The sequence below is a fragment of the Rattus rattus genome, chromosome 6 (genome assembly GCF_011064425.1).
Source record: "Rattus rattus isolate New Zealand chromosome 6, Rrattus_CSIRO_v1, whole genome shotgun sequence".
NCBI lineage: Eukaryota > Metazoa > Chordata > Mammalia > Rodentia > Muridae > Rattus > Rattus rattus.
This window is the reverse complement of record NC_046159.1, coordinates 7,544,061-7,569,075: the sequence shown is the minus strand read 5'-3', so window position 1 is coordinate 7,569,075 and position 25,015 is coordinate 7,544,061. Positions and strand designations below refer to the sequence as shown.

Below are 25,015 nucleotides of genomic sequence, written 5' to 3'. Positions count from 1 at the left end.
CAGATCTCTAAATTCAAGGTCAATCTACAGAACCAGACGTGGAGAACCAAGCTTAGGCAGTGAAGGAGTCAGAAATGAGGAAGCTGGTGATAATATAATAGAACAAGGGGGCCATGTTCCAGCTCCTGCAAGCAACAGAACTCAGCAGCTTCATTCATGTGTCTCTGGCTCTATATTCAAGAGGAGAAGGAGACTACTAGGAAAATTGATGCTGACTAACTGGAGCTAAGAAAGAGACCAACGTCACTGAGGTGAAATCTTCTGGGACGTGTTTTCTGAGAGCACAAAAAAGCTGTGTTCCAGAGATAGTCAAGGTTGTACCTCAAGATGCAGCTGTGCTAGGTAATGTGTAAGAGTCACCCAGGTGGCACTGGTTTTGAAGGCATGAAGGCGTCATGAAGAGCAGTTGAGGCTGGGCACTGTGAGAGGCCGTGGAAGGCTATTGGTGAAGGTGCACCCGTAGTTGCAATTGACAGCCCAGGACTGAAGGGGTCATGCAAAGGAGTTGAGGCTTGGCACCATGAAGAGAGCCTGTGAAAGGCAACTGGTGAAACCTAGTTGCAGCAGAAGACCCCAGTGTATTGGAGATGCCAGGACCATGGGATGATCACCAAGAACAGCTGAGGCAGTGGAGTGGATCAACCTGAGTGCTACAGAGGGCAGAACTGGAGAAGTGAAGTCAGCCCTTTGGAGGATCATGTGTGGATCCAAGACATTGAAAAAAGCTGTAACATTGAAGCTGCCTTGGAGACCCAAAAAGGTTAATGATGCCAGAGTCACGGGCTATCTGCTGAGGAAAGCTGCTAACAGGGAGTGGAACCAGCTCAAGAGAAAGAAATTTGTTGTAGTAACAAAGATGAAAAAGGAGTTGAAGATCTGAAGACTGCTTTGACATCAGACATGGAGATGGCCGAGTTTGAAGTTTGCCCAGCTGGTTGCCTGTCTTAATTAGGGGATTACAGTTAAGTGATTGGATTGATCTCAGGAGAGACTTTGAACTTTGGACGTTTAACATTGTTGATACTGCTATAGACTGTGGCAGCTTTGGAAGTTGGACTAAATGTACTTTTTAATTATGTTATGTTTAGGTATGGCCTCCATAGACTCATTTGTTTGAACAAGCCTATGGAGGCCAGGGAGTGGAATGTGATGGGTTGCATATGCTTGGCCCAGTGGCATGATTAGATGTGGCCTTGTTGGAGGAAGTGTATCACTGTTGGGTGGGCTTGGAGACCCTCCTCCTAGCTGCCTGAGGATGCTCAGTCTGTTCCTGGCTTCCTTTGGGTGAAGATGTAGAACTCAGCTCCTCCTGCACCAGGCCTGCCTGGAGGCTGAGATACTCCTGCCTTGATGATAATGGACTGAACCTCTGAACCTGGAAGCCAGCCCTAATTAAATGTTGTCCTTCATAAAACTTACATTGGTCATGCTGTCTGTTCATAGCAATAAGACCCCAAGTAAGACAGGTATCTTTCCGGATCTGGGTTATCTCACACACGATGATTTTCTAGTACATCCATTTGCCTGCAAATTTTATGATGTCATTGTTTTTAAGAGCTGAGTACTACTCCATTTTGTAAATATGCCACATTTTCTTCTTGCATCTTTCGGTTGAGGAATATCTAGGCTTTTTCCACTTTCTGCCTCTAATGAGTAAAACAGCTATGAACATAGTTGAGCAAATGCTTTGTGGTAGGATGATGCATCCCTAGGGGAATAAATACCCCATTCTTCTGCCCCCATGTCCTCGCCAGCGGGGACCCAGTTATTCAGGGTCCCGAAGAGGCTTTCTACCTGTGGGCCAAAATGGGGGTGAAGAGAAGAAGGAGACCAAGCAAAAGTTCTGTTGTCAAGGTCTCTTGTAAATCCTGGATTTCTAGTGTAAGATCCCCCAATTCCTGCTGTAGGTGTAAGATCTGTTTAAGCCCAGTAATTTGTGCTTGAAGTGCAGTCTTAGTCTGAGTCAGTTCCTCAACTACTGCGACCGGTAGAGGTGCAGGTGGGGCTGACAATATAGGGGGTAGATAAGGTGGGAGGCAGACAGGCCCAGACCTCCGAGTGAAGAAGATCTGAGTCTCCTGTGGCTCGGGACCATATCTCTCTTTCTCATACCTGGCAGCTTCCTCCTCTAATTCGGCCTCGGAGGCGGGATCTAGACCTGACTCAGAGCATTTGTTTTTCCCAGAAAATTCTTTAAGAGAAGGATAAATGGTCTTTGAATTTTTGGACATCTTGGGGTCTTCTAGAGAGCATGAGGCTTTGGATGAGGGATTTCCCTCACCCCCAGGCATATTAATAACAATGGAAGGGCAGGGAGAATGCGGCTCCCCGTTTTCTTTTTCATTGTTAGATGAAGCCGGCCTGGAGGCTTGTAAGAAGTCCTCTGCGACAGCTAGGAGGCGGGCACTCTCGCCTCCTTCCTCAGCATCTATTATAATGTCTCTAATGATACCCCAGTAACTGAAAAAAGCCGCGGACACTGGGTCGCTGGCTTTCAAAAGCCTATTAATCTCCTGACCAACCTTATTCCAAGTATGGGGGTGAATATCGGGGCCACTTAAAATTAACCAAGGACATTTTTCATCTATGAAACAAAAAAATTTGATTAAATCCTTTTTCTTAACTCTTATTCCTCTCTCCCTGAGTAAACGCTGATTTTCTTATGAAACAAGCCTCCTTAGACAATACCTTCCCCCATGGCAATTGGGCGACAATTATTCGACCGGTCCTTACCTCCCTCTCCAGCGACGCTTGGGGAGCGACCCTGAAGAGTCCTCGATTCTGCAGCTCTCTTATCTCCGTCGTCCTGTAGTCGGTTTTGCTTGGGGTCCCTGTGTTGCCACTTGTCGCCAGCGGGGACAGTTATTCAGGGTCGAAGAGGCCAAAAAGGTCCCTGTGGGCCAAAATGGTGGTGAAGAGAAGAAGGAGAGCAAGCAAAAGTTCTGTTGTCAAGGTCTCGTTTATTGGGATGAACATTGCAGCTTTTAAGGCTTTCAGGTAGGGGGAGTGACCTTTGTGAAATATGAAGGAGGGGGAGATGAGGGTATAGGCAGTGATAGCTGGAGGCAAAGAAGTCAGGCGATGAGGTCAGTTGGTGGAGACACTGGGTGTTGACTGAGGAGATAACTGGTATCTGCTCAAGCTGAGGCATCCTTGAATGTTATACTCCTGTGCCGTAAATTCATGGGAGAGGCTTTATCCAACAATCTTAAGACTTATGGCAGTCATCTAAGGGTGAGTCTCTGTGGCCAAACAGCCCAGAGTCACCCTAGCCACTTTGAGCCAAGCAGTCAAAAAGCGGCTAGGCCCAAATCCAATATGGCTCTGCACCCCCAATAAGTCTGCTCTCCAAATCTATTCCTGGGTGTGTTCTTGCCTGGGTGCTCATTGCCAACCAAGATCCTGCAATGTATTTACCCATGACCAGCTAAATATTCTTCCCTCTAGTTCATCCCATTGCACAACCGACCTGGTTAACCCAAGACAGAAAGCAGAAATGGGATGGCATGTCCTCCCGATGTTGTACTTAAGGCAGGTACAGAGAAGCCCAGATTTTCACTTGGATGCAAAGAATTCGAACTCACCTCTTCAAAATTAGGAATTAAACACTTTACCCATTGAACCACACTCACAGTTGCGCTGCACGGTTTGACATCAACTTGACACAGACTAGAGTCATTTGCAGACCAATGTAACCTCTGTGGCCTTTTCTTGATTGATGACTGATGTGGGGACCCAGCTCAGTGTGGAGGGATCATCCCTAGGCAGGAAGTCCTGGAATCTGGAAGTCCTGGAAGAAGTAGGCTGAGCAAGTCATTAGGAGCAAAGAGATAAGCAGTATTCTATTCCTTCATGGTCTCTGAATTGGCTCCTGTATCCAGGTTCCTGCTTTGAATTTCTGACCTGACTTCCCTCAGTAATGAACTGTGTTATTGAACTGTAAAACAAGCCTTGTCCCCACCAAGTTGCTTTTGGTTCTTGTGCTTTATCACAGCAATAGAAACCTTGACTAGGACATCTTACCTACTGAAACTTACCTAGTTTTGCTTTGCTTTGTTTTTTAACGAATTATTTGTTACAGTTCAGTAAATAATTTAACAACTGTCCCCATACTGAGTTGCCTTCCTTAGCCCTGATGTAAGGATCTGTTTCTAGTTTGATTGTAACTTATTACATACGCTGTGTTGATACCTCTGGGGTGGAGGATGGGGCAGCACTGCTTTTTTGAAGGGAAATGAAGAGGAATGGATCATCTATCAGAGAAGGGAGGTTGAGGAGATGGACTGTGAAGAGTGGAGGGAGGGAACACTGTTGTTGGGATGTAATGCATGAGAGAAAATGTAAAAAAACTAGTTCAGTGTCAGAATCGAAAAAGTCACATTTCAGTAAATAATTTAGCTGCTTTCTCTTTTTTTGAAAAGTTAGCAGTGGAATTTTAAAGTACAGACATCCTTAAGTAGTCAGAAGATCAACATGGGAGACCTTGAAAAGGGGGCTGCAACCCATGGGGCCGGATGCTTTGCCAAGATCAAGGTATAGATTGTTTCTATGTACGCATGTGTATACTCACGGAAGTCTTTTTAAGCGAGCACTGGAAGTGACTATAATATTATCCAGTTTACATGAAGTTTTCCAAGAGGAAAACCATTTTAATAGATGTGTGGTTAATTTCTTGACTTAAAGAAATTAATTTAATATTAGGGATATCAAACCAGGATTATTCATCCAGAAAAGTTAAAGAGCTTTAGAAGGTATTAAAGAAGAATGTGCTTTAATATTTTTAAGTTATGTATTATGTTCTGCTAGAACTTAGTCTGAGGTTAGAGGTCAAACTAATACTCGGCCTTTAGGGGCTCCCAATAGAAGGTCAGAGGTCACAGATAGGAAACAGTTCCCTGCAGAAGAACTCTATTAATATGCAAAGACTTTATGAATCAATGAGAAGGATAAATATTTTCTTCAAGGTTTGGCAATACAACAATCATTCTTTTGTAAGAAAATTGCTTATTCTTTTAGCTGTATTGTTTGTTGGTTTTCAGTATTTTAGATACAATTATTATTCTCATAGCTCCAAAGTCATTTTTACATCACAAAATGAGAACTTATATTAACCCAGGAATTTTGAGTATCTGTCTAGTTTTAGAGAGTCCTGCAAACGTTCCTCTCTAAGATGTTCCTTATAAGTTATCATATTAAAAGTTCATTTTCTCAATTATACAATTTACCTATGAAAAGCTCATTTTATGTTATTATATTGGTGTTATGGAAAAATGCTAAAACAGTTCTTTTAAAAGACAGAAGTTAGAGGCAACTACTTAAAACCAATCAAATTTCCCTCCTTCCTTGAATTTAGAACTATCTAGAATGTTAGAGTGGTCAAAAGAAATACAATACCATACTGAAACTCCTGCTGCTTAAATTTATAAATATGATAGGAAAAGTTTTCCAGGAGAGGAAAAATTATGACCTTCATGGCCTTCAGTTATACATATATTGGCGACGTCACCAGACACAAATATTTGGTTCTAACCCAATGTTTACAGAGATGGTCCTGGTTAAGCTACATGGGTCAAAAAAAATGTAAAGCAAAATTCATGAACCTTAGAAAAAGACAGCTAGGTATAAGGGTCTTGATAGGGAAGAGAGGGGGAGAGGAGAGGAGGCAATGGATAATCAGAGCATATCATCTATATATGAAATTAGAAAACAGCAAATTTAATAAACTTTCTAAAAGAAAATGAAGGGGAATTTCCTAAGGGGCCTGGGGAGCTCCCTTGATTGATAACGGAGGCCGGAGGGCCTGAGTTCAGGCCACAATGCCTACATGAAAACTATTCCTATGTGTGGAGTCACATAACTTTGATTCCAGGGTGAGGAGGTAGGAGTCAGGCTGATAAATATACAACACTCACTGAAGAGCCAGCCTTGCCTCCTAGGTGAATTCCAGGCTGGTGAGAGTCCTTGCTGAAACAAATAAAAAAGTACAAAGCTTGAGGAATTATACCTGAGATTGTCTTCTGGTCTCCCTATGTACATACGCAAACATGAACTCATCCTGCATGCACATCTACACACACACGCGCGCACGCGCGCACACACACACATGCTTATCTGGTAAGAAACTTATCTAGTAAGCCTGAAAAGTCTGCTCTGAAGGGGTTTGCTGCAGACTCTAGAGTGCTGAGGTAAAACGTCAGTAGGATTCGCTATATAAATACTGGTGTTAGGTAGCACTGGGTCTGGATGAGCATGGCCACTGGTATCTTTTACTTTCTGAGAAGTCATGGGCTTGCTTTCTTCTGCAAAATGTAAGTGTATCAAGTGTTCTCTCAATTAAGATTCTTAATTTTGATAGATTTTTCTTTAAATATAAGAGCTGAATTATAAAATTCATGGGAAAGTTAAAAATTAAATTAAATTAAATTCATGTCCTCTTAAAGATTTACAGTGAGAGAAAAGAACATCACTGCCAGTGGAATTTGGAATTAGAAGTCAAAAGTGTATACTTTGAACCATACTGAACTTGGTATTCACTTTTTTCAATTTTTTTTGCATGTGTTTCTACTCAAGTTTATTCAAATTATTTGGTTCTTGTGACAATAGGTTTACAAGTAAGAAATAGTAATCCAATACAGTATTATATGCATATAATTTCGGGTGAGATAGTACAGAAATTCCAGTAGCTGGTTGATGACAAATGGACAATAAGTTGAGGAAACCAGGAAGCTAATTCACTACATCACTCAAGGTGAGTTGTAGGTGAACTATTAGTTATTAGTTACATCATTCAAGGTGAGTTATCATTCATCGGCAGGTAATGAGGATTCTTAACTGTACACAGCTATGCTGTCTAAAAGAATGCAGAGAAAGAGGACAAAGTGATAAACTGGCCCAGGACCTCCAGAGACCTGTCATTCCTGCTTAGAGAACATAGTAGGCTTGCTGCCGACCCAATGCCTTGATGTAATTCTGGGTTCTCTTCCTCCCGTTCCTTAACTGGACAGCACGTGTCCTACAGGTAACAGTGTAGTGCTGAAGCAAACCAATAGCTGTGTCTTACATAGAACAAGTCCATGTCACAACTCCATGTCTTTCTGTATGAATAACACACACTGATAAAAGATCAAAGCCATACCTATCAACAACACAACTGCTTACCTGTCATTCTAACTGCATGGCCAGAGCGAGGATAGCATGGTGGAGGAGAGATTACACTTTAAGGTTTCTTGGATATTCAAGGGATGTTTATGTTGGACACAGTCATCCATCTTATAGATGGCAATTTTGCCAGTAGATGACAGATACATAATCAGAAATCAAAGTTTTCTTTTTTTCCTTAAACATTGTTTCTTTTTAGGTGTTTCTGATGACATTAACATGTGCATATGTATCCAAATCGCTATCAGGAACTTTCATGAGTTCCATGCTCACACAAATAGAGAGACAATTCGGTATCCCCACAGCTATAGTTGGATTCATCAATGGGAGCTTTGAGATAGGTGAGTTAAATTTATATTTATTTATACTCATATATATTTATTTTATAGATAAATAAAATAAATATAAAATATTTATAAATATATATAAAATAAAAATACATGTATAAAATTTGGTAGTGAAGTAGCCACTTATGTAAATATCCTTATGACGGCACCTAATTTGTACAACATACACTGACATTGTACCTTTTTATGATAAGTAGAAGATAGACTATTAATATCTACTTCTGTCATTTGATAAGTCAAAAAGTGGTAAAGACTTTCCCTTTGTATTTTATTGTATTCTTTTTCTGTTACAAGTTTGTTTTATTGGATATTTTCCTTATTTACATTTCAAATGTTATCCCCTTACCTGGTTTTCGCTATGGAAAACCCCTGTCTGAGACCCCCCTGTCTGATGATCCCCCCTCCCCCTGCTTCTATGAGGGTGCTCCCCAGCCCACCCACCCACTCCCTCTCTCCTCCCCACCCTGGCATTCCCCTATACTGGGGCATCAAGCCTTCACAGGACCAAGAGCCTCTCCTCCCATTGTTACCTGACAAGGCCATTCTCCGTTACATATGTGGCTGGAACCATGGGTTGCTCCATGTGTACTCTTTAATTAGTGGTTTAGTCCCTGGAAGTTCTGGGGTGTTTGGTTGGTTGATATTGTTCTTCCTAAGGGGTTGCAAATCCCTTCACCTCCTTCAGTCCTTTCTCTAACTCCTCCACTGAGGACTCCATTCACAGTTCAATGTTTGGTTGCGAGCATCTGCCTCTGTATTTGTCTTGTTCACTCTTGCTGCTCTGATGTAATAATGCCATTCAATGTAATCATTCATAGAGTTTCCTTTTGTACCTTTCTAGAGGAATAAATCACATATTTTTCTAAGTATATTTTAGTTTTTAGAAAAATTCATTAAAAGCTCAAACATAAATTCAATCCATAAATTGAACAAGAAGTTTACAATAGAGACATTTAAATGTGTTCCCATTAAGACTAGACATTCATTATCTGTCACTAGCTTTATAACGTTTTGCAATATGTCCTAAGTTGTAAATTCCTGCTTTCCAATTCAGAAGCAATTAACTCATGATACTTGAAGATTGGCAGAATTTTCACTGCAATTTTTATATCAGAGAGAGTTTAATAGTAGTCCTATTTTAAAGGGCTTAATAATTTTAGGAATTCTTATAGGGTCATCATTAAGAATTAAGAAATCATCTATTTGTCTATATAGCATCACTATAAGACAGAACACCTTTGTCAATCTGCTGAAATCTGTCCAATAGGGCGTGCTATATACCTAGTGACATATACATATGCATACATTATATACATAATATTAATAGCAGAAAACTTTCTGAAAATGTAGTCTCTTCAGCCTTGCCTAGAAGGGTTCATCCATCTCAGTTTACATTTCAAAAGTTATCCCCTTACCTGGTATCCCTTATGGGAAACCCCTGTCTCATACCCCCTCCCACTGCTTCTATGAGGGTGCTCCCTTGCCCACCCACCCTCTCCTCCTCTCCTCCCCACACTGGCATTCCCCTACACTGGGGCATGGAGCCTTCACAGGACCCAGGGCCTCTCCTCCCATTGTTGCCTGACAAGGCCATCCTCTGCTACATATGAGGCTGGAGTCATGGGTACCCCCATGTGTACTCTTCATGGTGAAACCATCTCAGGAAGATCACCTGCCTCTCCAATATGAATCCTGGCATCCCTTTAATTGCTTTTAATGTGTTTAATAAAAATGGAAAGGAAAATTAGGATTGAGCAGAAGCTCACCCACACTAAGGATGCTCCATTCTGTCTTCTGGGGTCAAGCTCCTTATTGCTTCCCATTTCACCGGTGTTCTAGGCTTTCAGTGGAGTTAGGATGAATGCCTCACACAGACCTTTCACAGATTCTGCTAGTGTTCTATCAGTTAGGTTCAGCAAATATGGTCCGCTGACTTTCCAAGGTTCTACCAGACATACTGTGCTAGGGAAGGAAGTTTCTGGAAGGAGTAAAGGTTTTCTAGAGAAGAGACATGGACAGGTGAATATGGAAGGAAATTGTGGAGGGCAAAACAACAAATCATTTCTGTGGAGGTGGAGTTAGCCCAGTTTTATGGCAAGATGGAAGTCATTGCTACACAGGAATGAGAAATGAGTAAAGACTGGGGCTTGTGGGTATGTCTTTTATAACTCAGATGGCAGAGTGCCGGTATAGGGTTAGAAGTAGATATTAATCTTTCTATGCTCAAGGACTCATCATGAAAACCCACTGATACTTCAGGATAATAATCAGTTGCACAGAATTAAACTATATAGGTAAAGAGGAAGCTAGTTACATCAGATAAAATTGTCAGAACATTGAAACAGCCCATTAGACAGGAAGATTTGTGCTTTTAACCATCAAGGTGAATATTATCTAGTTCTGATTTTTAAGTAGTTATTGTCTCCATGATAGTTTGCAATATTTGCAACAACCACAATGTCATATACCACTATTTATAATTCTAATGGTGAAATATTTGTGACTGCTCATGTCACTACTGCTCCTTCCTTTACAGAAGTGCTAACACCAAGTTAATTATTATTGAAAATAATTCTCATCCAAGTTTATGGACAACTTTAATTTCTTGGAAAACACAAAATTCTGTGAACTTAATGGATTACAGACTAAAGGTTAAAAAATCTCATTAAAAGAAAATTATTAACTATTTACATCACCAGTCTCTATGACAGGTAACTTAAGGAAAAGTCTTATGTAGAGACAATTATGCGAGAAAGTAATCCACACTGGCTAGTGAAAATAGCATTTGCTGGGCATTCTGCTGGCAGTTTTGCAGCAACCTGCCAGCTTGGTCAATAATTTACCTCTCTCCATATCTTTGCACCATTATTTGAGGACATAGCAAGGCAGTACAAAAGTTAAACTCAGCTGCCAAGTAACTGAGGGGCAGAGCCTAGAAGGAATGCTAACAATCGTCCCCTTTAGTTTAATTGCAAAAAGGAAAAACTAAACCAGGACAGTAGTGAAGCAGGAATAGGATCATTTCGATCTTTAGCTATGTCCTGCCTACTTTGGGGCTACATGCCTCTGAGTAGCCTAAGAAAATGGGTCTAGTCTTAGGACAGCTGGCTATTTCCTTGTTGTCCAGGGTCTGTGGCGCCATCTGTAGAGAGAATGAATGGGTCCAGTAGAAGCATCTGTGTCTGTGAGAGTAGATTGGAGTATCTGTGGGTTGCTTCTTTGGATGTCTCCTGGATGTAGATTTTTGAGTAAATGGCCAGTCTTGAAAAGATACACACACACACACACACACACACACACACACACACACACACACACACACACACACACACACACACACATGCACACACACACACACACACACACACACACACACACACACACACACACACACACACATGCACACACATACACACACATGCACATTCACACACATACACATATGCACACACACACACACACACACACACATACAGAGACTATATAGATATACTAGAGGTAGAGAATGAAGTTAAGTAGGTTAACTCCTATATGTACATTTGAAACCCTTAGTTCTTGGTGGCTGGGATGAGGGGAGTCCCAATCCCAGGAACAGGAGGGGAATCCCACCCTGGAGTAGGTCACAGGTAGGAACTCAGGCTATTGGTTGGCAGATGTACTTATCTGGATGGAGTCTGTCTGTCTATGAGAGGTAGATCTGAGGGGGTTTCCTGTTGCTTATAGGTTTACAAAAGAGATAAATTTGTTGAAAACATGAGCTTGTTTTAAGGTGAGCTTAGGAAGGCAACTCACCAGCCACCATCTCCTCCCCTCTAGGGGCTGTTTTGCCTTGAGTCTGGTTATGGGTCTTAGAAGAAACCATTGGTGGGCTTTGAGAAACATCAATATTGTCTTGTCTGGCATTTCCCTCAGCAAAAGTCACTGCTGGTTTATCAGACACTGAGGGATTAATTTCCTCATGTGAAAAGGGCATTATTTCAAGGGGTGGGGCTGAGGGTACTACTTTGTCAAATGGGGTAAACTTTTGAGAATCTGAAAATTCAAAATTCTGAACTTTAACAGGGTCCTCCCACACATCCCATCCCAACTCATTGGATCCCATTATTTACCAATTAATGCCCTTACTTTAATTGCTGACACCCTCTGAGGCTGAGACTTGATTTTTCAAAGTAATTCAGTCAACTTTATAATGAGGTCTTCAGTTTGATTTTCTGCAATTGACCTCTGTGGCTGCTGGAAAGAGATTCTCTTCACGGGCACACTTGGAAACCTTTAGATTGTTTGCTTGCATGTGGAGCCATTCGACTTTACCATACAGTTCATTCTTTTCCTTCATTAAAATTTCCAGAGATACTAAGAGCAACAAGCCAGCAAAATCATTTTCTGATTTTTCCCTCAACATGTAGAAAGTTTTGTACACCAAATCACCTAAATCATGAAGACAATCAAATGCATTAGCTTCTTTAAGTTTGAAATGTAGTTTCAACCACAGGACTTCTACATGCTGGAGAAGCTGTTGACTAAGAGCTGCTAATACTTTACTGAAACGTACGTTCTCATTCCCTCCTCCCAGGAAATCTTTTGTTGATTATATTCGTGAGTTATTTTGGAATGAAACTGCACAGACCTATCGTGATTGGTGTTGGATGTGCAGTTATGGGTCTGGGTTGCTTCATAATATCACTACCTCATTTCCTCATGGGCCGGTGAGTATTCAACTTTAACCTACAGGAAATGAGATTCAGAATTTCCTTTCTGGGAGGATAGCTCTCCTAGCTCCATAGCCTGAATGACTACTTGAGTAAGTCCTTTGCCACCTCAGTCAATTGCCTTTGATCCAAATATTTTGCCAAGTTTTTGGTACACTTTTATTCTTGCTATTTTTCTCTTGCCCCTTTCCTTTCTGCTGTTGCTATTTGAGCATCGGCATCTTAGATTTCATTCATACCTTACAATTTTCTATTTTTAACATCTTGCCTTCTCATCTCTTTGGTATTCCTGGGAAATTTAACTTTGTCATCCAATCTCTTGAATATATAATTCATATCATTGAATATAATTGAATATATAATTCATATCATCATATTTTAAAACTTTTATTGTCAAGCATACTTCTCTATCTAATATATCTCTTCTGAGGGAACATCTTGTTATGTTCTCAAGAATTCAGTATCTTTTCCTGTGGGACTCTTCATCTATTTTCATTGTCTCTGGCTCCTTCTTCAAATGTAGGTTCTTTTTCTTTGATTTACTGTAATAGGGTGTCTCCCATAATGGCCTTGGTTATTTATTCATACTTAAGGGAGAATATTTAAGAAGATATGGATGATCAACAAGTGATTGAGCAGGGCCTGGTTAGTGATTGAGAAAGATTGGATTTTGAGCTGTTTTGGAAATGTGCGTAACTAACTTTTCATCCTGGGTGGGAATTGTCTGCTCTTGCTGAAGGGTTAGAGATTGGCTAACCTGAAAAAAATGGAATATAATCTTTTAGTATTGATAGTTTTAAAAACATAATGACTTTTATTTTCAGCCTCTGTATCCTCAGAGTATCCGTTTGGATCCTCCTGAACCTCTGAGCATTTCCAGCCGGAGAGATGAAGAGCAAGCCTGAGGATTTAGCTATTCCTTATGTGCACTTTAACGCTCATTTTAGACTTAGTTCTGTGTGCCCAGCTGGGCCCTGCAATGGGAGAATCTTCATGCAGCTTTCCAAGGAGGCCTAGAAGATACTCTGTTGTGCCCTGTAGCATGGTTATATTTCCCCTTCACCTTCTGAGGCAGTGGCTGTTCACATATTCACAACCCAATCTCAAAATTTTATGGACCTTAAACCTCATTCAATCTCTCATTTGCATTTTTAAAATTTTTTAGCTATTTTTTATTTTGTGTATATTCTGTTGGTCGAGCGTGTGTGTGTGTGTGTGTGTGTGTGTGTGCACGCTTTCTTGTTAGGTCAGGCAATACTCTCAGGAGTCAATTCTCTCTGACTATCCTATAGGACCTGGGGTGGAAGCTTGCATTCAAGATCTTTACCCATGGAGTTATCTGGTATTCAAGAGACCATCCATTTCTTCACTCTTTTCTTTTTTCCTTTTTTCCTTTCTTCCTTCTTTCCTTTTTCCCTTTCCTTTCTCCCTCCTTCCCTCCCTCCCTTTCTTCCTTAGCTCATAGTGCCCTTAAACTCACTATGTAATAAAGAACAATCATGACCTTCTGATCCTCTTGTCTACACTGTCTGACTGCTGGGATTACAGGGATTTTCCACTATGTCCGGTTTTTATGAATGCTCAGGATCAAAGCTAGGATTGGCAATTATAGCAGTTTTAGCTCCCACCCATCAGCCTCTCTTCTCCATCCCCAGATCAATTCCTCCCACTGATAAGAAAAGGGCCAGCCTTGCACAGTCATTAATCAAATATGGCATAACAAGCTACAATAAGAGCAGGCACACATTCTCACATCAAGGCAACACAGAAAGGGGGAAGCAGTCCTAAAGTCAGGCAAAAGAGTCAGACAATCCCTGCTCCTACTGTTGGAAATCTCATAAGAACACCGAGCTACACAACCCTAACATATACACAGAAGTCCTAGGTTAGGCACAATCAGGCTCCCTGACTTCTATGAGCCCATTTGAATCCCAATCAGTTGATTCTGTGGACGATGTTCTTATGGTTTCCTTGAACCCCTCTGGCTTATCCAATCCTTCCTTCCATTTCCCCCAAAGACTCCCTGAATTCTTATTATTTGGTTGTGGGACTCTGCATCTGCCCCCATCAGTTCCCGGATGAAGTCCCTCTGGTCTCTCTGATGATGATTACGCTAGGCTGAAATCCCTATATATCCTACAGGCACGATAGATTATAGGTTGGAAGATATTTTCTAGTTCATTCCATTTGCCTATGAATTTCATGAAGTCGTTATTTTTGATAGCTGAATAGTACTCCATTGTGTAGATGTACCACGTTTTCTGTATTCATTCCTCTGTTGAAGGTCATCTGGTTTCTTTCCAGCTTCTGGCTATTATAAATAAGGCTGCTATGAACATAGTGGAGCATGTGTCTTTGTTGTATGTTGGAGCACCTTTTGGGTATATGCCCAGGAGAAGTATAGCTGGGTCCTCAGGTAGTGCAATATCCAATATTCTGAGGAACCTCCAGACTGATTTCCAGAGAGGTTGTACCAGTTTGCATCCTGAGTGAGGTAACCCAATCACAGAAAAACACAAATGGTATGCACTCACTGATAAGTGGATATTAGCCCCAAAACTTGAATTACCCAAGATGCAATCCACAGACCACATGAAACTCAAGAAGAAGGATGACCAAAATGTGGATGTTTCACTCCTTCTTTTTTAAAAAGGGGAACAAAAATATTCATAGGAGCTGATAGGCAGGCAAAGTTTAGAGCAGTGACTGAAGGAATGGCCATTCAGAGCCTGCCCCACATGTGGCCCATATATATATATATATATATATACAGCCACCAAAACTAGATAAGATGGATGCAGTTAAGAAGTGCATACTGACAGGAAAGGATATAGATCTCTCCTGAGAGACACAACCAAAACATGTCAAATACAGAGGCAAGTGCTGGCAGCAAAGCACTGAACTGAGAACAGGACCCCCATTGGAGGTATAGAGAAAGGATTGAAAGAGCTAAAGGGGTTTGCAATCCCACAAGAACAACAATGCCAACCAACCAGAGCTTCCAGGGACTAAACAACTCCCCAAAGACTACACATGGACTGACCCATGGCTCCAACTGCATATGTAGCAGAGGATGGCCTTGCTGGGCACCAATGGAAGGAGAAGCCCTTGGTCCTGCCAAGGTTGGACCCCCAGTGTAGGTGAATGTCGGGGGGAGTGGTAAGGGTAGATGGTGAGGGGAACACCCTTATAAAAGGTGAGAGGGAGGGGATAGGGGGCTTATGGACAGGAAACTAGAATGGGGAATAACATTTGAAATGTAAATAAAAAGTATCCAATTTAAAAAAGAGAGAGAAAAAAATTGTAGGTTGGAGGATTTGTGGCTGAGTTGGTAATTCTATGCCTCCACTTGAGTCCTTGTCTGGTTGAACCCTACTTTTTACTGCCATTTTATTGTCAATTGGGAAAATAAATGGACCTCGAATGAACAACTGAATTTAAAGTGGATATTGAACCAAATGAAGGCTATTTTATCTTCTCAAGCGTTTTTGAAGGGAACAGAAAGTCTGTGAATAGAATCTATCTATCTATCTATCTATCTATCTATCTATCTATCTATCTATCTATCTATCTATCATATCTATATCTATATATCTAATCATCTATGTATTTTTCTTTATTTTCTATTCAAATCAATGTCATGAAATATTTGGCAATTATTGCATTTTTCCATCGGCCAAAAGAGGTAATTCTTTGAAGCTGACCTTTTCTCCCACTATCATGAATTGAGAGACATAGGCCTTTGCCCACCACTTCTCTGGCCACCATTTTGGGGACATCCAGAGAGGTTTTATAAGGAAGAATTATTCTGAGTTGTTTGCTATATCGTGCAGAATAGAAATTAGAATGTTGGCGAATACAGCTCCCAACTACTGCAGACTTGAGCTGCCCAGGCTCATGCTTTCCTCTGGGTGTCTCTCCTCTAACCAAGGTGAGCAATGTATCCAGCATATTCTCTGATGCAGAGACTTAGATGGACAAATTTTTCTACCTCTCTTGCATTTAGTCATTTTCTTTCCTGCTCCTTGGTGATGTGCTCAAGTGAAATTAATATAGTTTGTTAGTAATTTTAGTCCCATGGCTCTATGTAGTCAGGTGATAGTTTCTGTCACCTCTTGTTATGAATATGTAGAGTTTTTCCTCTGTCAAAGTTATTGAACATATGAAAGAATGATTGTTTCAATTCACAGAAAGGAAGGTTAGGGCTAAAGCTCAGAGAACCCAGGGTAGGTGTCTTGCTTTGTGTTTGTGTCTTTCTAAAGCTTTGTCTTCTTAATTCTACATTATTGAGTTTTTCTTTTTCTTTTGTCTCTGTTCTTTATGTCATGACAGTTATATCTAGGAAATGGTAATTTAGAAATCACCATGAGGTGCCATTAGAGAATCTGAAAGTTTTGTCAACCTATGTGTACTTCAGAGCTAACGAACCATAAAGTGACAAGTTTTTGGTGATTATCAAGTTTTTGCTTTTGGTAATATTGATTACTTCTTTTTATCATCCAGGTTGTTTTGTTATTTTTGACAGAGGCTATCTTAAAGCTCAGCCTGGCCTCTGAATTGCAGAGTTGAGGGTGGCCTTGAACTTCTGATGCTCTTGTCTTCACCTCTCAAGTGCTAGGGCAACTGGCATGAGACACCACGCCCATTTCATACAGTTTTAGAGTTTAAAACTAGAGCTATATGTCCAAGCTATTGACATTGATTTCGGCCTATTTGTGTGTGTGTGTGTGTGTGTGTGTGTGTGTGTGTGTGTGTGTGTGTGTGTGTGTGTGTGTGTGTATCAGGGGACACTATGCTGCGGTCATTATCTCCTTCCACTTTCATGGGGGTTTCCGGGATTGAACTCAGGTCATGAGGTGCAGCACGTACTTTACTTGGCGCATCATCTCACTGGTCCTGCCTTACGATTCCTGATGATTAGACTGACTGCTCTGGAGATCACTGGTTCTAGATGCCCTGTTTTCAGGGAAGCAGGAGTCAGTAATGTGCAGATGCTCTCCTTGTGGTCAGCTCCTCACTGTGAATGTTTCCTGTGTCCACACAGATATGAATATGAAACAACGATTTTACCTACAAGCAACTTGTCCTCAAACAGCTTCTTGTGTATGGAGAACCAAACACAGACCTTAAATCCAACGCAAGACCCAGCAGGTTGACTCCTGCTTCTCATTGCTTTCAGCTCAGAGACTCAGACACAGAATGTTCTTTTATGAAGGGTTTTAATATGACACTGGGTTTAGTAGACATGTGAGACAAATGAACACAATTTATTTCCCTCTTCATGGAAGGGAGATGTCTAATAACCTAGACTACTCTTCCTCCTGAGACTGCTTATACTTATTAGAATCCTTTGCTTCTTAATCAACATTCTGATAGTTAGTCCCACATGGGAAAAAGACTTAGAAGGATGGATTTAGACCCAGGCTGTGATCTATATGGTTGGTCTTATGTGGTTTTCTGTTGCTGTAATGAAACACTAACTTGAAAATTTATTTACAGAAAAATTTGAACTGTCAGTAACACTTGGTTGACAAATACTCATGAAGCTTTCTATTGTTTTAATGCAGAGTGTATGAAAGAAGTGAAATCACTAATGTGGATATATGTACTGGTAGGAAATATTATACGTGGAATTGGTGAAACTCCCATCATGCCCTTGGGTGTTTCCTACATAGAAGACTTTGCCAAATCTGAAAACTCTCCTTTATACATTGGTAAGTTTCAAAATCAGGGTAGAAATCAATTATTTATTCTTACCATTGCTTTATGGTTTCCAGAATAGTGGGCAGAGTACTATGGCACAGTTGGTTATAAGACTGTTCAAATGATTGGAGCTTCTTCCTCAATGTTTGAAGTAACCAATGTATGTATATATAACATACCTATGCATATGTATATGCATATGTACATGTCTCATAGATACTAAGGTTATTTTTTACATGTTGAATATATAAAAACACCTGAAGTAGGGTAGTATGTAGCCAAATGATAGAGTACTTTTCTAGGTTCTTTGGTTTGATACCCAGATCTGCAAACGGAGGAAAAGCAATCTAAGATTAAAAATAGTTCAATGTCAAGGCCTTTTTGTGTGTGTGCACAAGCAAAAATTCTTTGTATGGTTATGTAATGTCCTGTCTCTGTTTACTTCCAGGAATTTTAGAAACAGGAAAGATGGTTGGCCCATTATTTGGACTTTTGTTGGGATCCTTCTGTGCAAGCATTTATGTAGACACAGGGTCTGTGAATACAGGTAACAATGCATTTTGTTTATACAGTCCAGTGCCTGGGTGTGGGAGAATGCTCAGGAATGCTATAACACTGGCTCCTTTGATCTTCAGTTAGGTAAATTATCACCACTTACAGATGGCAGACCTAAGAGGAGCAGAGGTAAGGGTAAAGTGCCTCATTCTGATTGAAGATCTTCCATTCTCCCATTGTATTTCAGCTGCATATTTTGTTTCAAAAGATTTACTCACATGGGTTTTATTCAATGAGGTAGACACTGTGGATGACACAACAGACCTTTTAGTTATGTGGTGAGCACAACATTATAAAGGTTGCACACAACAGGCAGAAATATTGAATTAGTGCTCTCAATTATATCACCAAACAGTGCTATATAAAATTAGTATTTTCAAAAATAAATACACAGAATGTAAAATATATGAGGATACCATGAAATTCACTATATATATATATATATATGTGTGTGTGTGTGTGTGTACATATACATATATATATGTAGGGATGGGGTGGGTAGTTCACTGTGTGTGTGGGTGCTTATCGAGGTCAGAAGAGGGTATCAGATCTCTTGAAATCAGAGTAATAGGCAGTGCTAAGTTTCCATGTGGGTTCTGAGAATAAAGCTCACGACTTCTGAGAGAGCAACAATGACTTTTAGCCATGTAATTGTCTCTGCAACCCCCTTCCTCACCTACTGTGATATGTTGAGACAAGACTACAGCAGGGTAAAGCTATTCTTAAAAATGTCTCAAATAAATATTGTTTCTGTCTTTTTGAAATTTAGGTTTCAATAATATTCAATGTAGTACTCTGGAACCTTTCCTTCTTATTTAATTTTAACTTCACCCTATTGATCAACCTCAGACATTTTTTCTAAATGTCTGAATTAGCCAAGCAGAGTGGTAGATGTCAGTACTCCCAGGATGTGGTTATCACATGCTCAAGTCTCAAAAAAGAACAAGAACAAATTGTGACTAGATTACAATGATTAAGAACGTCAATAATTTTCTTCAGCTTACACAGGAAAGAATGATGCCAGCTAACGCAGTATCCGTATTTCTTCACAGATGACCTGACCATAACTCCCACAGATATACGCTGGGTCGGTGCTTGGTGGATCGGCTTTTTGGTCTGTGCAGGAGTGAATATCCTGATTAGCATTCCCTTTTTCTTTTTTCCCAAAACACTCCCAAAGGAAGGATTACAGGAAAATGTGGATGGAACTGAAAATGCCAAAGAGGAGAAGCACAGAGAAAAGGCCAAGGAAGAAAAACGAGGAATCACTAAAGGCAAACATGGAAACTAAACTCTGTTTGGTTTAGATGGATCTGTGGTTTGTGGACACTTGTCACCTGTACTGAGATAAGACAGCTTGTCAGTAATCATCCCTACTGTGTTAGATGTCTTCCTCTTCCCCAGTCACCACTTGGAAACAACTGACATGATAGGGAACCTGACTTACCCTAAATTAAACTTTATAGAAATTTCAAGTCAGTCTGAACACTCAATAAGCAAATATTTTTTCCTATCTGTTTTGACAATCCTGTTTTACAGTAAATATTAGTCCAAGTTAAAAAATAACTGGAATAACTGGAAATAGATATCCAAGCTGTAGATAGTGGCGAAGGAAAACCTGTTTGATAAAGAAAATGTTAGTTCAGCTATGAGCATCCTTGAAAACAAGACTGGAAGGAAAAACATGACAGTTGACATAATCCTTGGTATGGAAGGTGTGCAATAGTTTACAGGGCAATTGTTGTTCCCTTAGAACAGACTGTTGTACAGTGAGCAGGAAGGTTCCTAAGCAGCCATGCAGAGTAGAGATGCTTCTGTGAGAAGCTAGGGTGGGACCTTGGAGTGCTCAACGACACACGTTCTTAAAACTTGGCACTGCTTCCACACTGGTGTGTGTTGAGACCTGATTACTGTTCTCCAGAGATCAGAGATAGTGCTTAAGGGATGTGGTTTGAGCTCTGGAATTCTGACAGTGTATAGTTGGAAGATGGGAGGGGCCAGCGAATTCTATCACTCATATCCTCCAACACCACTGTGCACTGAATGGTCACTTATCTGCCTTAAACACTAGAGACCATGGCTGAGCAGCCAAGCCACACTGGAAGACAGTGCAGAGGCTTGAAATTTCTCAGACTCATGGTCATGTGACCATTTCTCCTGAAAGGGGAAATATTGACTCTACTGTGTGACTTCGGGCTACCAGGTCAACCTAAACTTCAAAACTAGGAAAGAGCTTAGCAGAGAGTAAGACATAGAGAAGACACTTGTGAGCTGTGGAGACTCGATTAGGAGGTCAGGGATTTCAACAGTCATGAGTGAGTTCCAAAGCTCCCAGGAATACAGACTGCAACCATCTCACTCATAGCGATGGCTTTTGCCATTACAGTCCATTTCTTTTCATTAAACTGTTCCGCCTCCACTTCTAAATGGTGTCTTCTTGATTCTTTTCTCTCAATAAAATTTTAGACAATTTATTAAGGCAAATATAAAATTAGAAAATCAAGACAGAAGACAGGAAGACATGAAAAGGAAAGAGACCATGAAGAGTGAATTTCAGCCAACCCATTTAGCAGAGACAGGCTACAAACTGGGCTCAGCTTTTTAAACAGGGAGAAGCTTTAGTTAAGTTGCTTAGAAGGTGAATACAGCAACTTCATCAGCAGCACTCCTTACAATGCAACCTTCATATTGAGATGCTTGCTTTCATCACGAGGTGCTTCTAATGCATGGTCTGCTGTGAAGCTCTGCTGAGAAGCTGAGGTTGTCTGGGCAGCAGCATAGTTGCTGGAGCTCTCCAAAGGTTTTTTAGCTTATCCGTTCTTGCCTAAAGGAGTGACAGCATCAGTTTCTGAACTCAAACTTCATCAAATTGAGTCCTTTGTAATTTTCAAAGAACAGACTAGGTACTCTAGCGAGTGGTGGATTATTAATAGAGGGAAAGGGGAGAAAAAGAAATGAAAGTGTGCGTGTGGCCACAGACTTGAATCCATCTCCTCATAGTTTGGCTTGCTGCACACTTGTTTTCCAGTTCTTTTTTAAATTTAACCATTATATTTGTTTACATATCAAATGTTATCCCCTTCCTTGTATCCCTTCCACAAACCTCCACCCCTTCTCCCTCCCCTTTGCCTCAAGGAGGGTGCTCCCCCATCCACTCATCCACTCCTGCCTCACCTCTCTAGCATCCCCCTTCTCTGGGGTCCTCAAGCCTGCACAGGATTAAGCACTTCCCTTCTCACAGATGCCTGATGAGGCAGTCCTCCACTACATATGTAGTAAGAGCCATGGACCAGCTCATGTATGCTCTCCGGTTGTTGGTTTAGTTCTCTGGGAGCTCCAAGGGATCCAGTTTTCAGCTCTTTCAGTCCATCCCCTAACTCTTCCCTTAGGATCCCTAGGCTCAGTCCAATGGTTGGATGTGAGTATCTGCATCTGTCTTAGTCAGATGCTGGCAGAGCCTGTCAGAGGACAGCCATACCATGCTCCTGTCTGTAAGCACATCTTGGCATCAGCAGTAGTGTCAGGGTTTGGTGTCTGCACATGAAATGGATTTCAGGGTGACGTGATCTCTGGATGGCCTGTCCTTCAGCCTCTGTTCCATTTTTGTCCTTGCACATCCTTTGGACAGGAACAGTTCTAGGTTAAAAAATTTGAAAAAGATGGGTGGCCCTATCCCTCAACTTGGGGCCATGCCTATCTATGGGAGGTGGTCTCCTCAGGTTCTATCTCCCTGCTATTGGGTATTTTGGTTAATGTCATCCCCATAGCATACTGGGAGCCCCTTGCATCCCTAGCATCTGGGACTTTCTAGTGGTTCGCCAAGATTGCCCTCCCTGACAGCTACTTATTTCTATTTATTCTCCTGGCCCTCTGGACCCGTCTCCTGTCTTTTCCCATACCTGATCCTGCCCCCATCCTTTTCCTCTCTCTTACTCAAGTCCCTACCTCCCTCTGCCTCCCGTAATTATTTTGCCTCTCCGTCTAAGTCTGTTTGAAGTATCTACCCATTAGCCTTCCTTCTTGTTAAGCTTCATATGGTCTATGTGTTGTATTATGGTTATTTTGAGTTTGGGGCTAATATCCAATTATCAGTGAATATATAGCATGTATATCCTTTGGGTCTGTGTTTCCTCACTCAGGATATTTTCTAGTTCCATCCATTTGCCTACAAAATTTGTGAAGTCATCCATTTTAATAGCTGAGTAGTATTCCATTGTGTAAGTGCATCACATTTTCTGTAACCATTCTTCTGTTGAGGGACATCTGGGTTGTTTCCAGCTTCTGTAAATAAAGTTGCTACAAACATGTGTCCTTGTAATATGTGGGAGCATCTTTTTGATATATGCCCAGAAGTGGTAAAGCTGTATCTTTAGGTAGAAGTATTTTCAATTTTCTGAAGAGCCTGAAGATTGATTTCCATAGTGGTGGTTGTACCAGTTTGCAACCCTACCAGCAATGGAGGAGTGTTCCTCTTTCTCCACAGCCTTTCCAGCATTTGCTCTCACCTGAGTTTTTGATCTTAGCCATTCTGATTGGTGTAAGGTGGAATCTCAGGGTTGTTTTGATTTGCATTTTCTTGATGACTTGTACATTTCTTTAGGTGCTTTTTGACCATTCAAGATTCCTTAGCTGAGAATTCTTTGTTTAGCTCTGTACCCCAGTTTTCAATTAGTTTATTTGATTTTTTGGAGTCTAGCTTCTTGAGTTCTTTTTATTTTCAATATTAGCCCTCTATGTGATGTACGATTGATAAAGATCTTTTCTCAATGCATAGGTTGCTGTTTGTCCTATTGACAGTGTCCTTTGCCTTACAGAAACTTTTCAGTTTCATGAGGTCCTATTTGTTGATTATTGATCTTAGAGCCTGAGCCATTGATGTTCTATTCAGGAAATTTCCCCCTGTGACAATGTGTTCAAGGCTCTTTTCCACTTTCTCTTCTATTATATTCAGCATATTTGGTTTTATGTAGAGATATTTGATCCACTTGGACTGGAGCCTTGTACAAGGATATAAAAATGTATCAATTTGCATTCTTCTACATTCAGACCACCCGTTAAACCAGCACCATTTGTTGAAATGCTGACATTTTCCCACAATATGGTTTTAGCTTCTTTGTCAAAGATCAAGTGACTATAGGTGTGTGGGTTTATTTCTCGGTCTTTAATTCCATTCTATTGTTCTGCCTATCTGTCTCTGTACCAATACCATGTGGTTTTTTATCACTATTGCTGTTTAGTACACAGCTTGAAGTCAGGGATGGTGATTCCTCCAGAAGTTCTTTTATTGTTGAGGACTGTTTTAGTATTCTGGAGTTTTGCTATTCCAGAAGAAGTTGAGAATTGCTCTTTCTATCTCTGTGAAGTTGGAATTTTGATGGGAATTGCATCAAATCTGTAGAGTGCATTAGGTAAGATGGCCATTTTTAGCCTGCTGATTCCTGAATGTGGAAGATCTTTCCATCTTCTGAGGTCGTCTTCGATTTATTTCTTCAGAGGCTTGAAGTTCTTATCATACAGATCTTCCACTTGCTTAGTTAGAATCACACCGAGGTATTTTATATTACTTGTGACTATTGTGGAGGGTGTTGTGTCACTTATTTCTTTTTCATTCCATTTATCATTTGTGTAGAGGAAGACTACTAATTTTTTGAGTTAATTTTATATCCAGTCAGTTTGCTGAAGTTGTTTGTTAGGTGTAGGAGATTTCTGGTAGAAATATTTTTTGCGTTGCTTATGTATACTATCATATCATCTGCCAATAGGGATACCTTGCCTTCTTCCTTTCTAATTTGTATCTCTGTGCCTTCCTGTTGTTGTCTAATTGCTTGCGCTAGAACTTTGTGAACTATATTGAAGAAATAGGGAGAGAGTGGGCACCCTATCTCTTTCCTGATTTTAGTGGGACCGTTTCAAGTTTTTCTCCATTTAATTTGATGAGGCTGTTGGTTTGCCATACATTGCTTTTATTACACTTAGGTGTATGCCTTGCATTTCTGATCTCTCTAAGACTTTTAACATGAAGGGTTTTTATTTTGTCAAAGGGTTTTTCAGCACCTGATGAGATGATCATGTGATTTTTTTCTTTGAGTTTGCTCGTATAGTGGATTATGTTGATGGATTTGGGTATATTGAACAATCCTTGCATCCCTGGGATGAAGCCTACTTGATTGTGGTGAATGATGGTTTTGATGTGCTCTTGGATTCAGTTTGCAAGAATTTTATTGAGTATTATTGCATTGATATTCATAAGCTAAATTGGTCTGAAGTTCTCTTTGTATGGTTTAGGTATCAGAGTAACTCTGGCTTCCTAGAGTGAATCAGGATGTATTCCTTCTCTTTCTATTTTGAGGAAAAGTTTGAGGAGTATTGGTATTAACTCCTCTTTGGAGGTCTGGTTGAATTCTGTACTAAACCATCTGACCCTGGGCCTTTTCCTGTTGGGAGACTTTTAATGACTGCTTCCATTTCTTTAGGAGTTATGGGATTGTTTATATAATTTATCTAATCCTGATTTAGCTTTAATATTTAATATCTCTGTAGAAA

General features: G+C 40.6%; 1 protein-coding gene across 8 annotated transcripts in view; it reads left to right on the top strand.

Annotated features, from left to right (window-relative positions):
* Positions 1-4,425: 4,425 nt before the first annotated feature.
* LOC116904522 (solute carrier organic anion transporter family member 1A3) overlaps positions 4,426-25,015 on the top strand; it is a 39,363-nt gene continuing 18,773 nt past the window's right edge. For 2 of the 8 annotated variants that reach the window (XM_032907309.1, XM_032907305.1), the window contains exons 1-8: positions 4,474-4,533; positions 6,441-6,526; positions 7,358-7,499; positions 12,079-12,211; positions 17,259-17,365; positions 17,782-17,928; positions 18,366-18,464; positions 19,525-19,746. In XM_032907309.1, coding sequence (XP_032763200.1) covers positions 7,367-7,499; positions 12,079-12,211; positions 17,259-17,365; positions 17,782-17,928; positions 18,366-18,464; positions 19,525-19,746 — 841 coding nt within the window. In that variant the 5' untranslated portion in view covers positions 4,474-4,533; positions 6,441-6,526; positions 7,358-7,366. Of the gene's footprint in view, positions 4,534-6,440; positions 6,527-7,357; positions 7,500-12,078; positions 12,212-17,258; positions 17,366-17,781; positions 17,929-18,365; positions 18,465-19,524; positions 19,747-25,015 lie in introns of all 8 variants that reach the window. The other 6 variants (XM_032907311.1, XM_032907308.1, XM_032907312.1 and 3 more) reach the window with 5 other exon arrangements.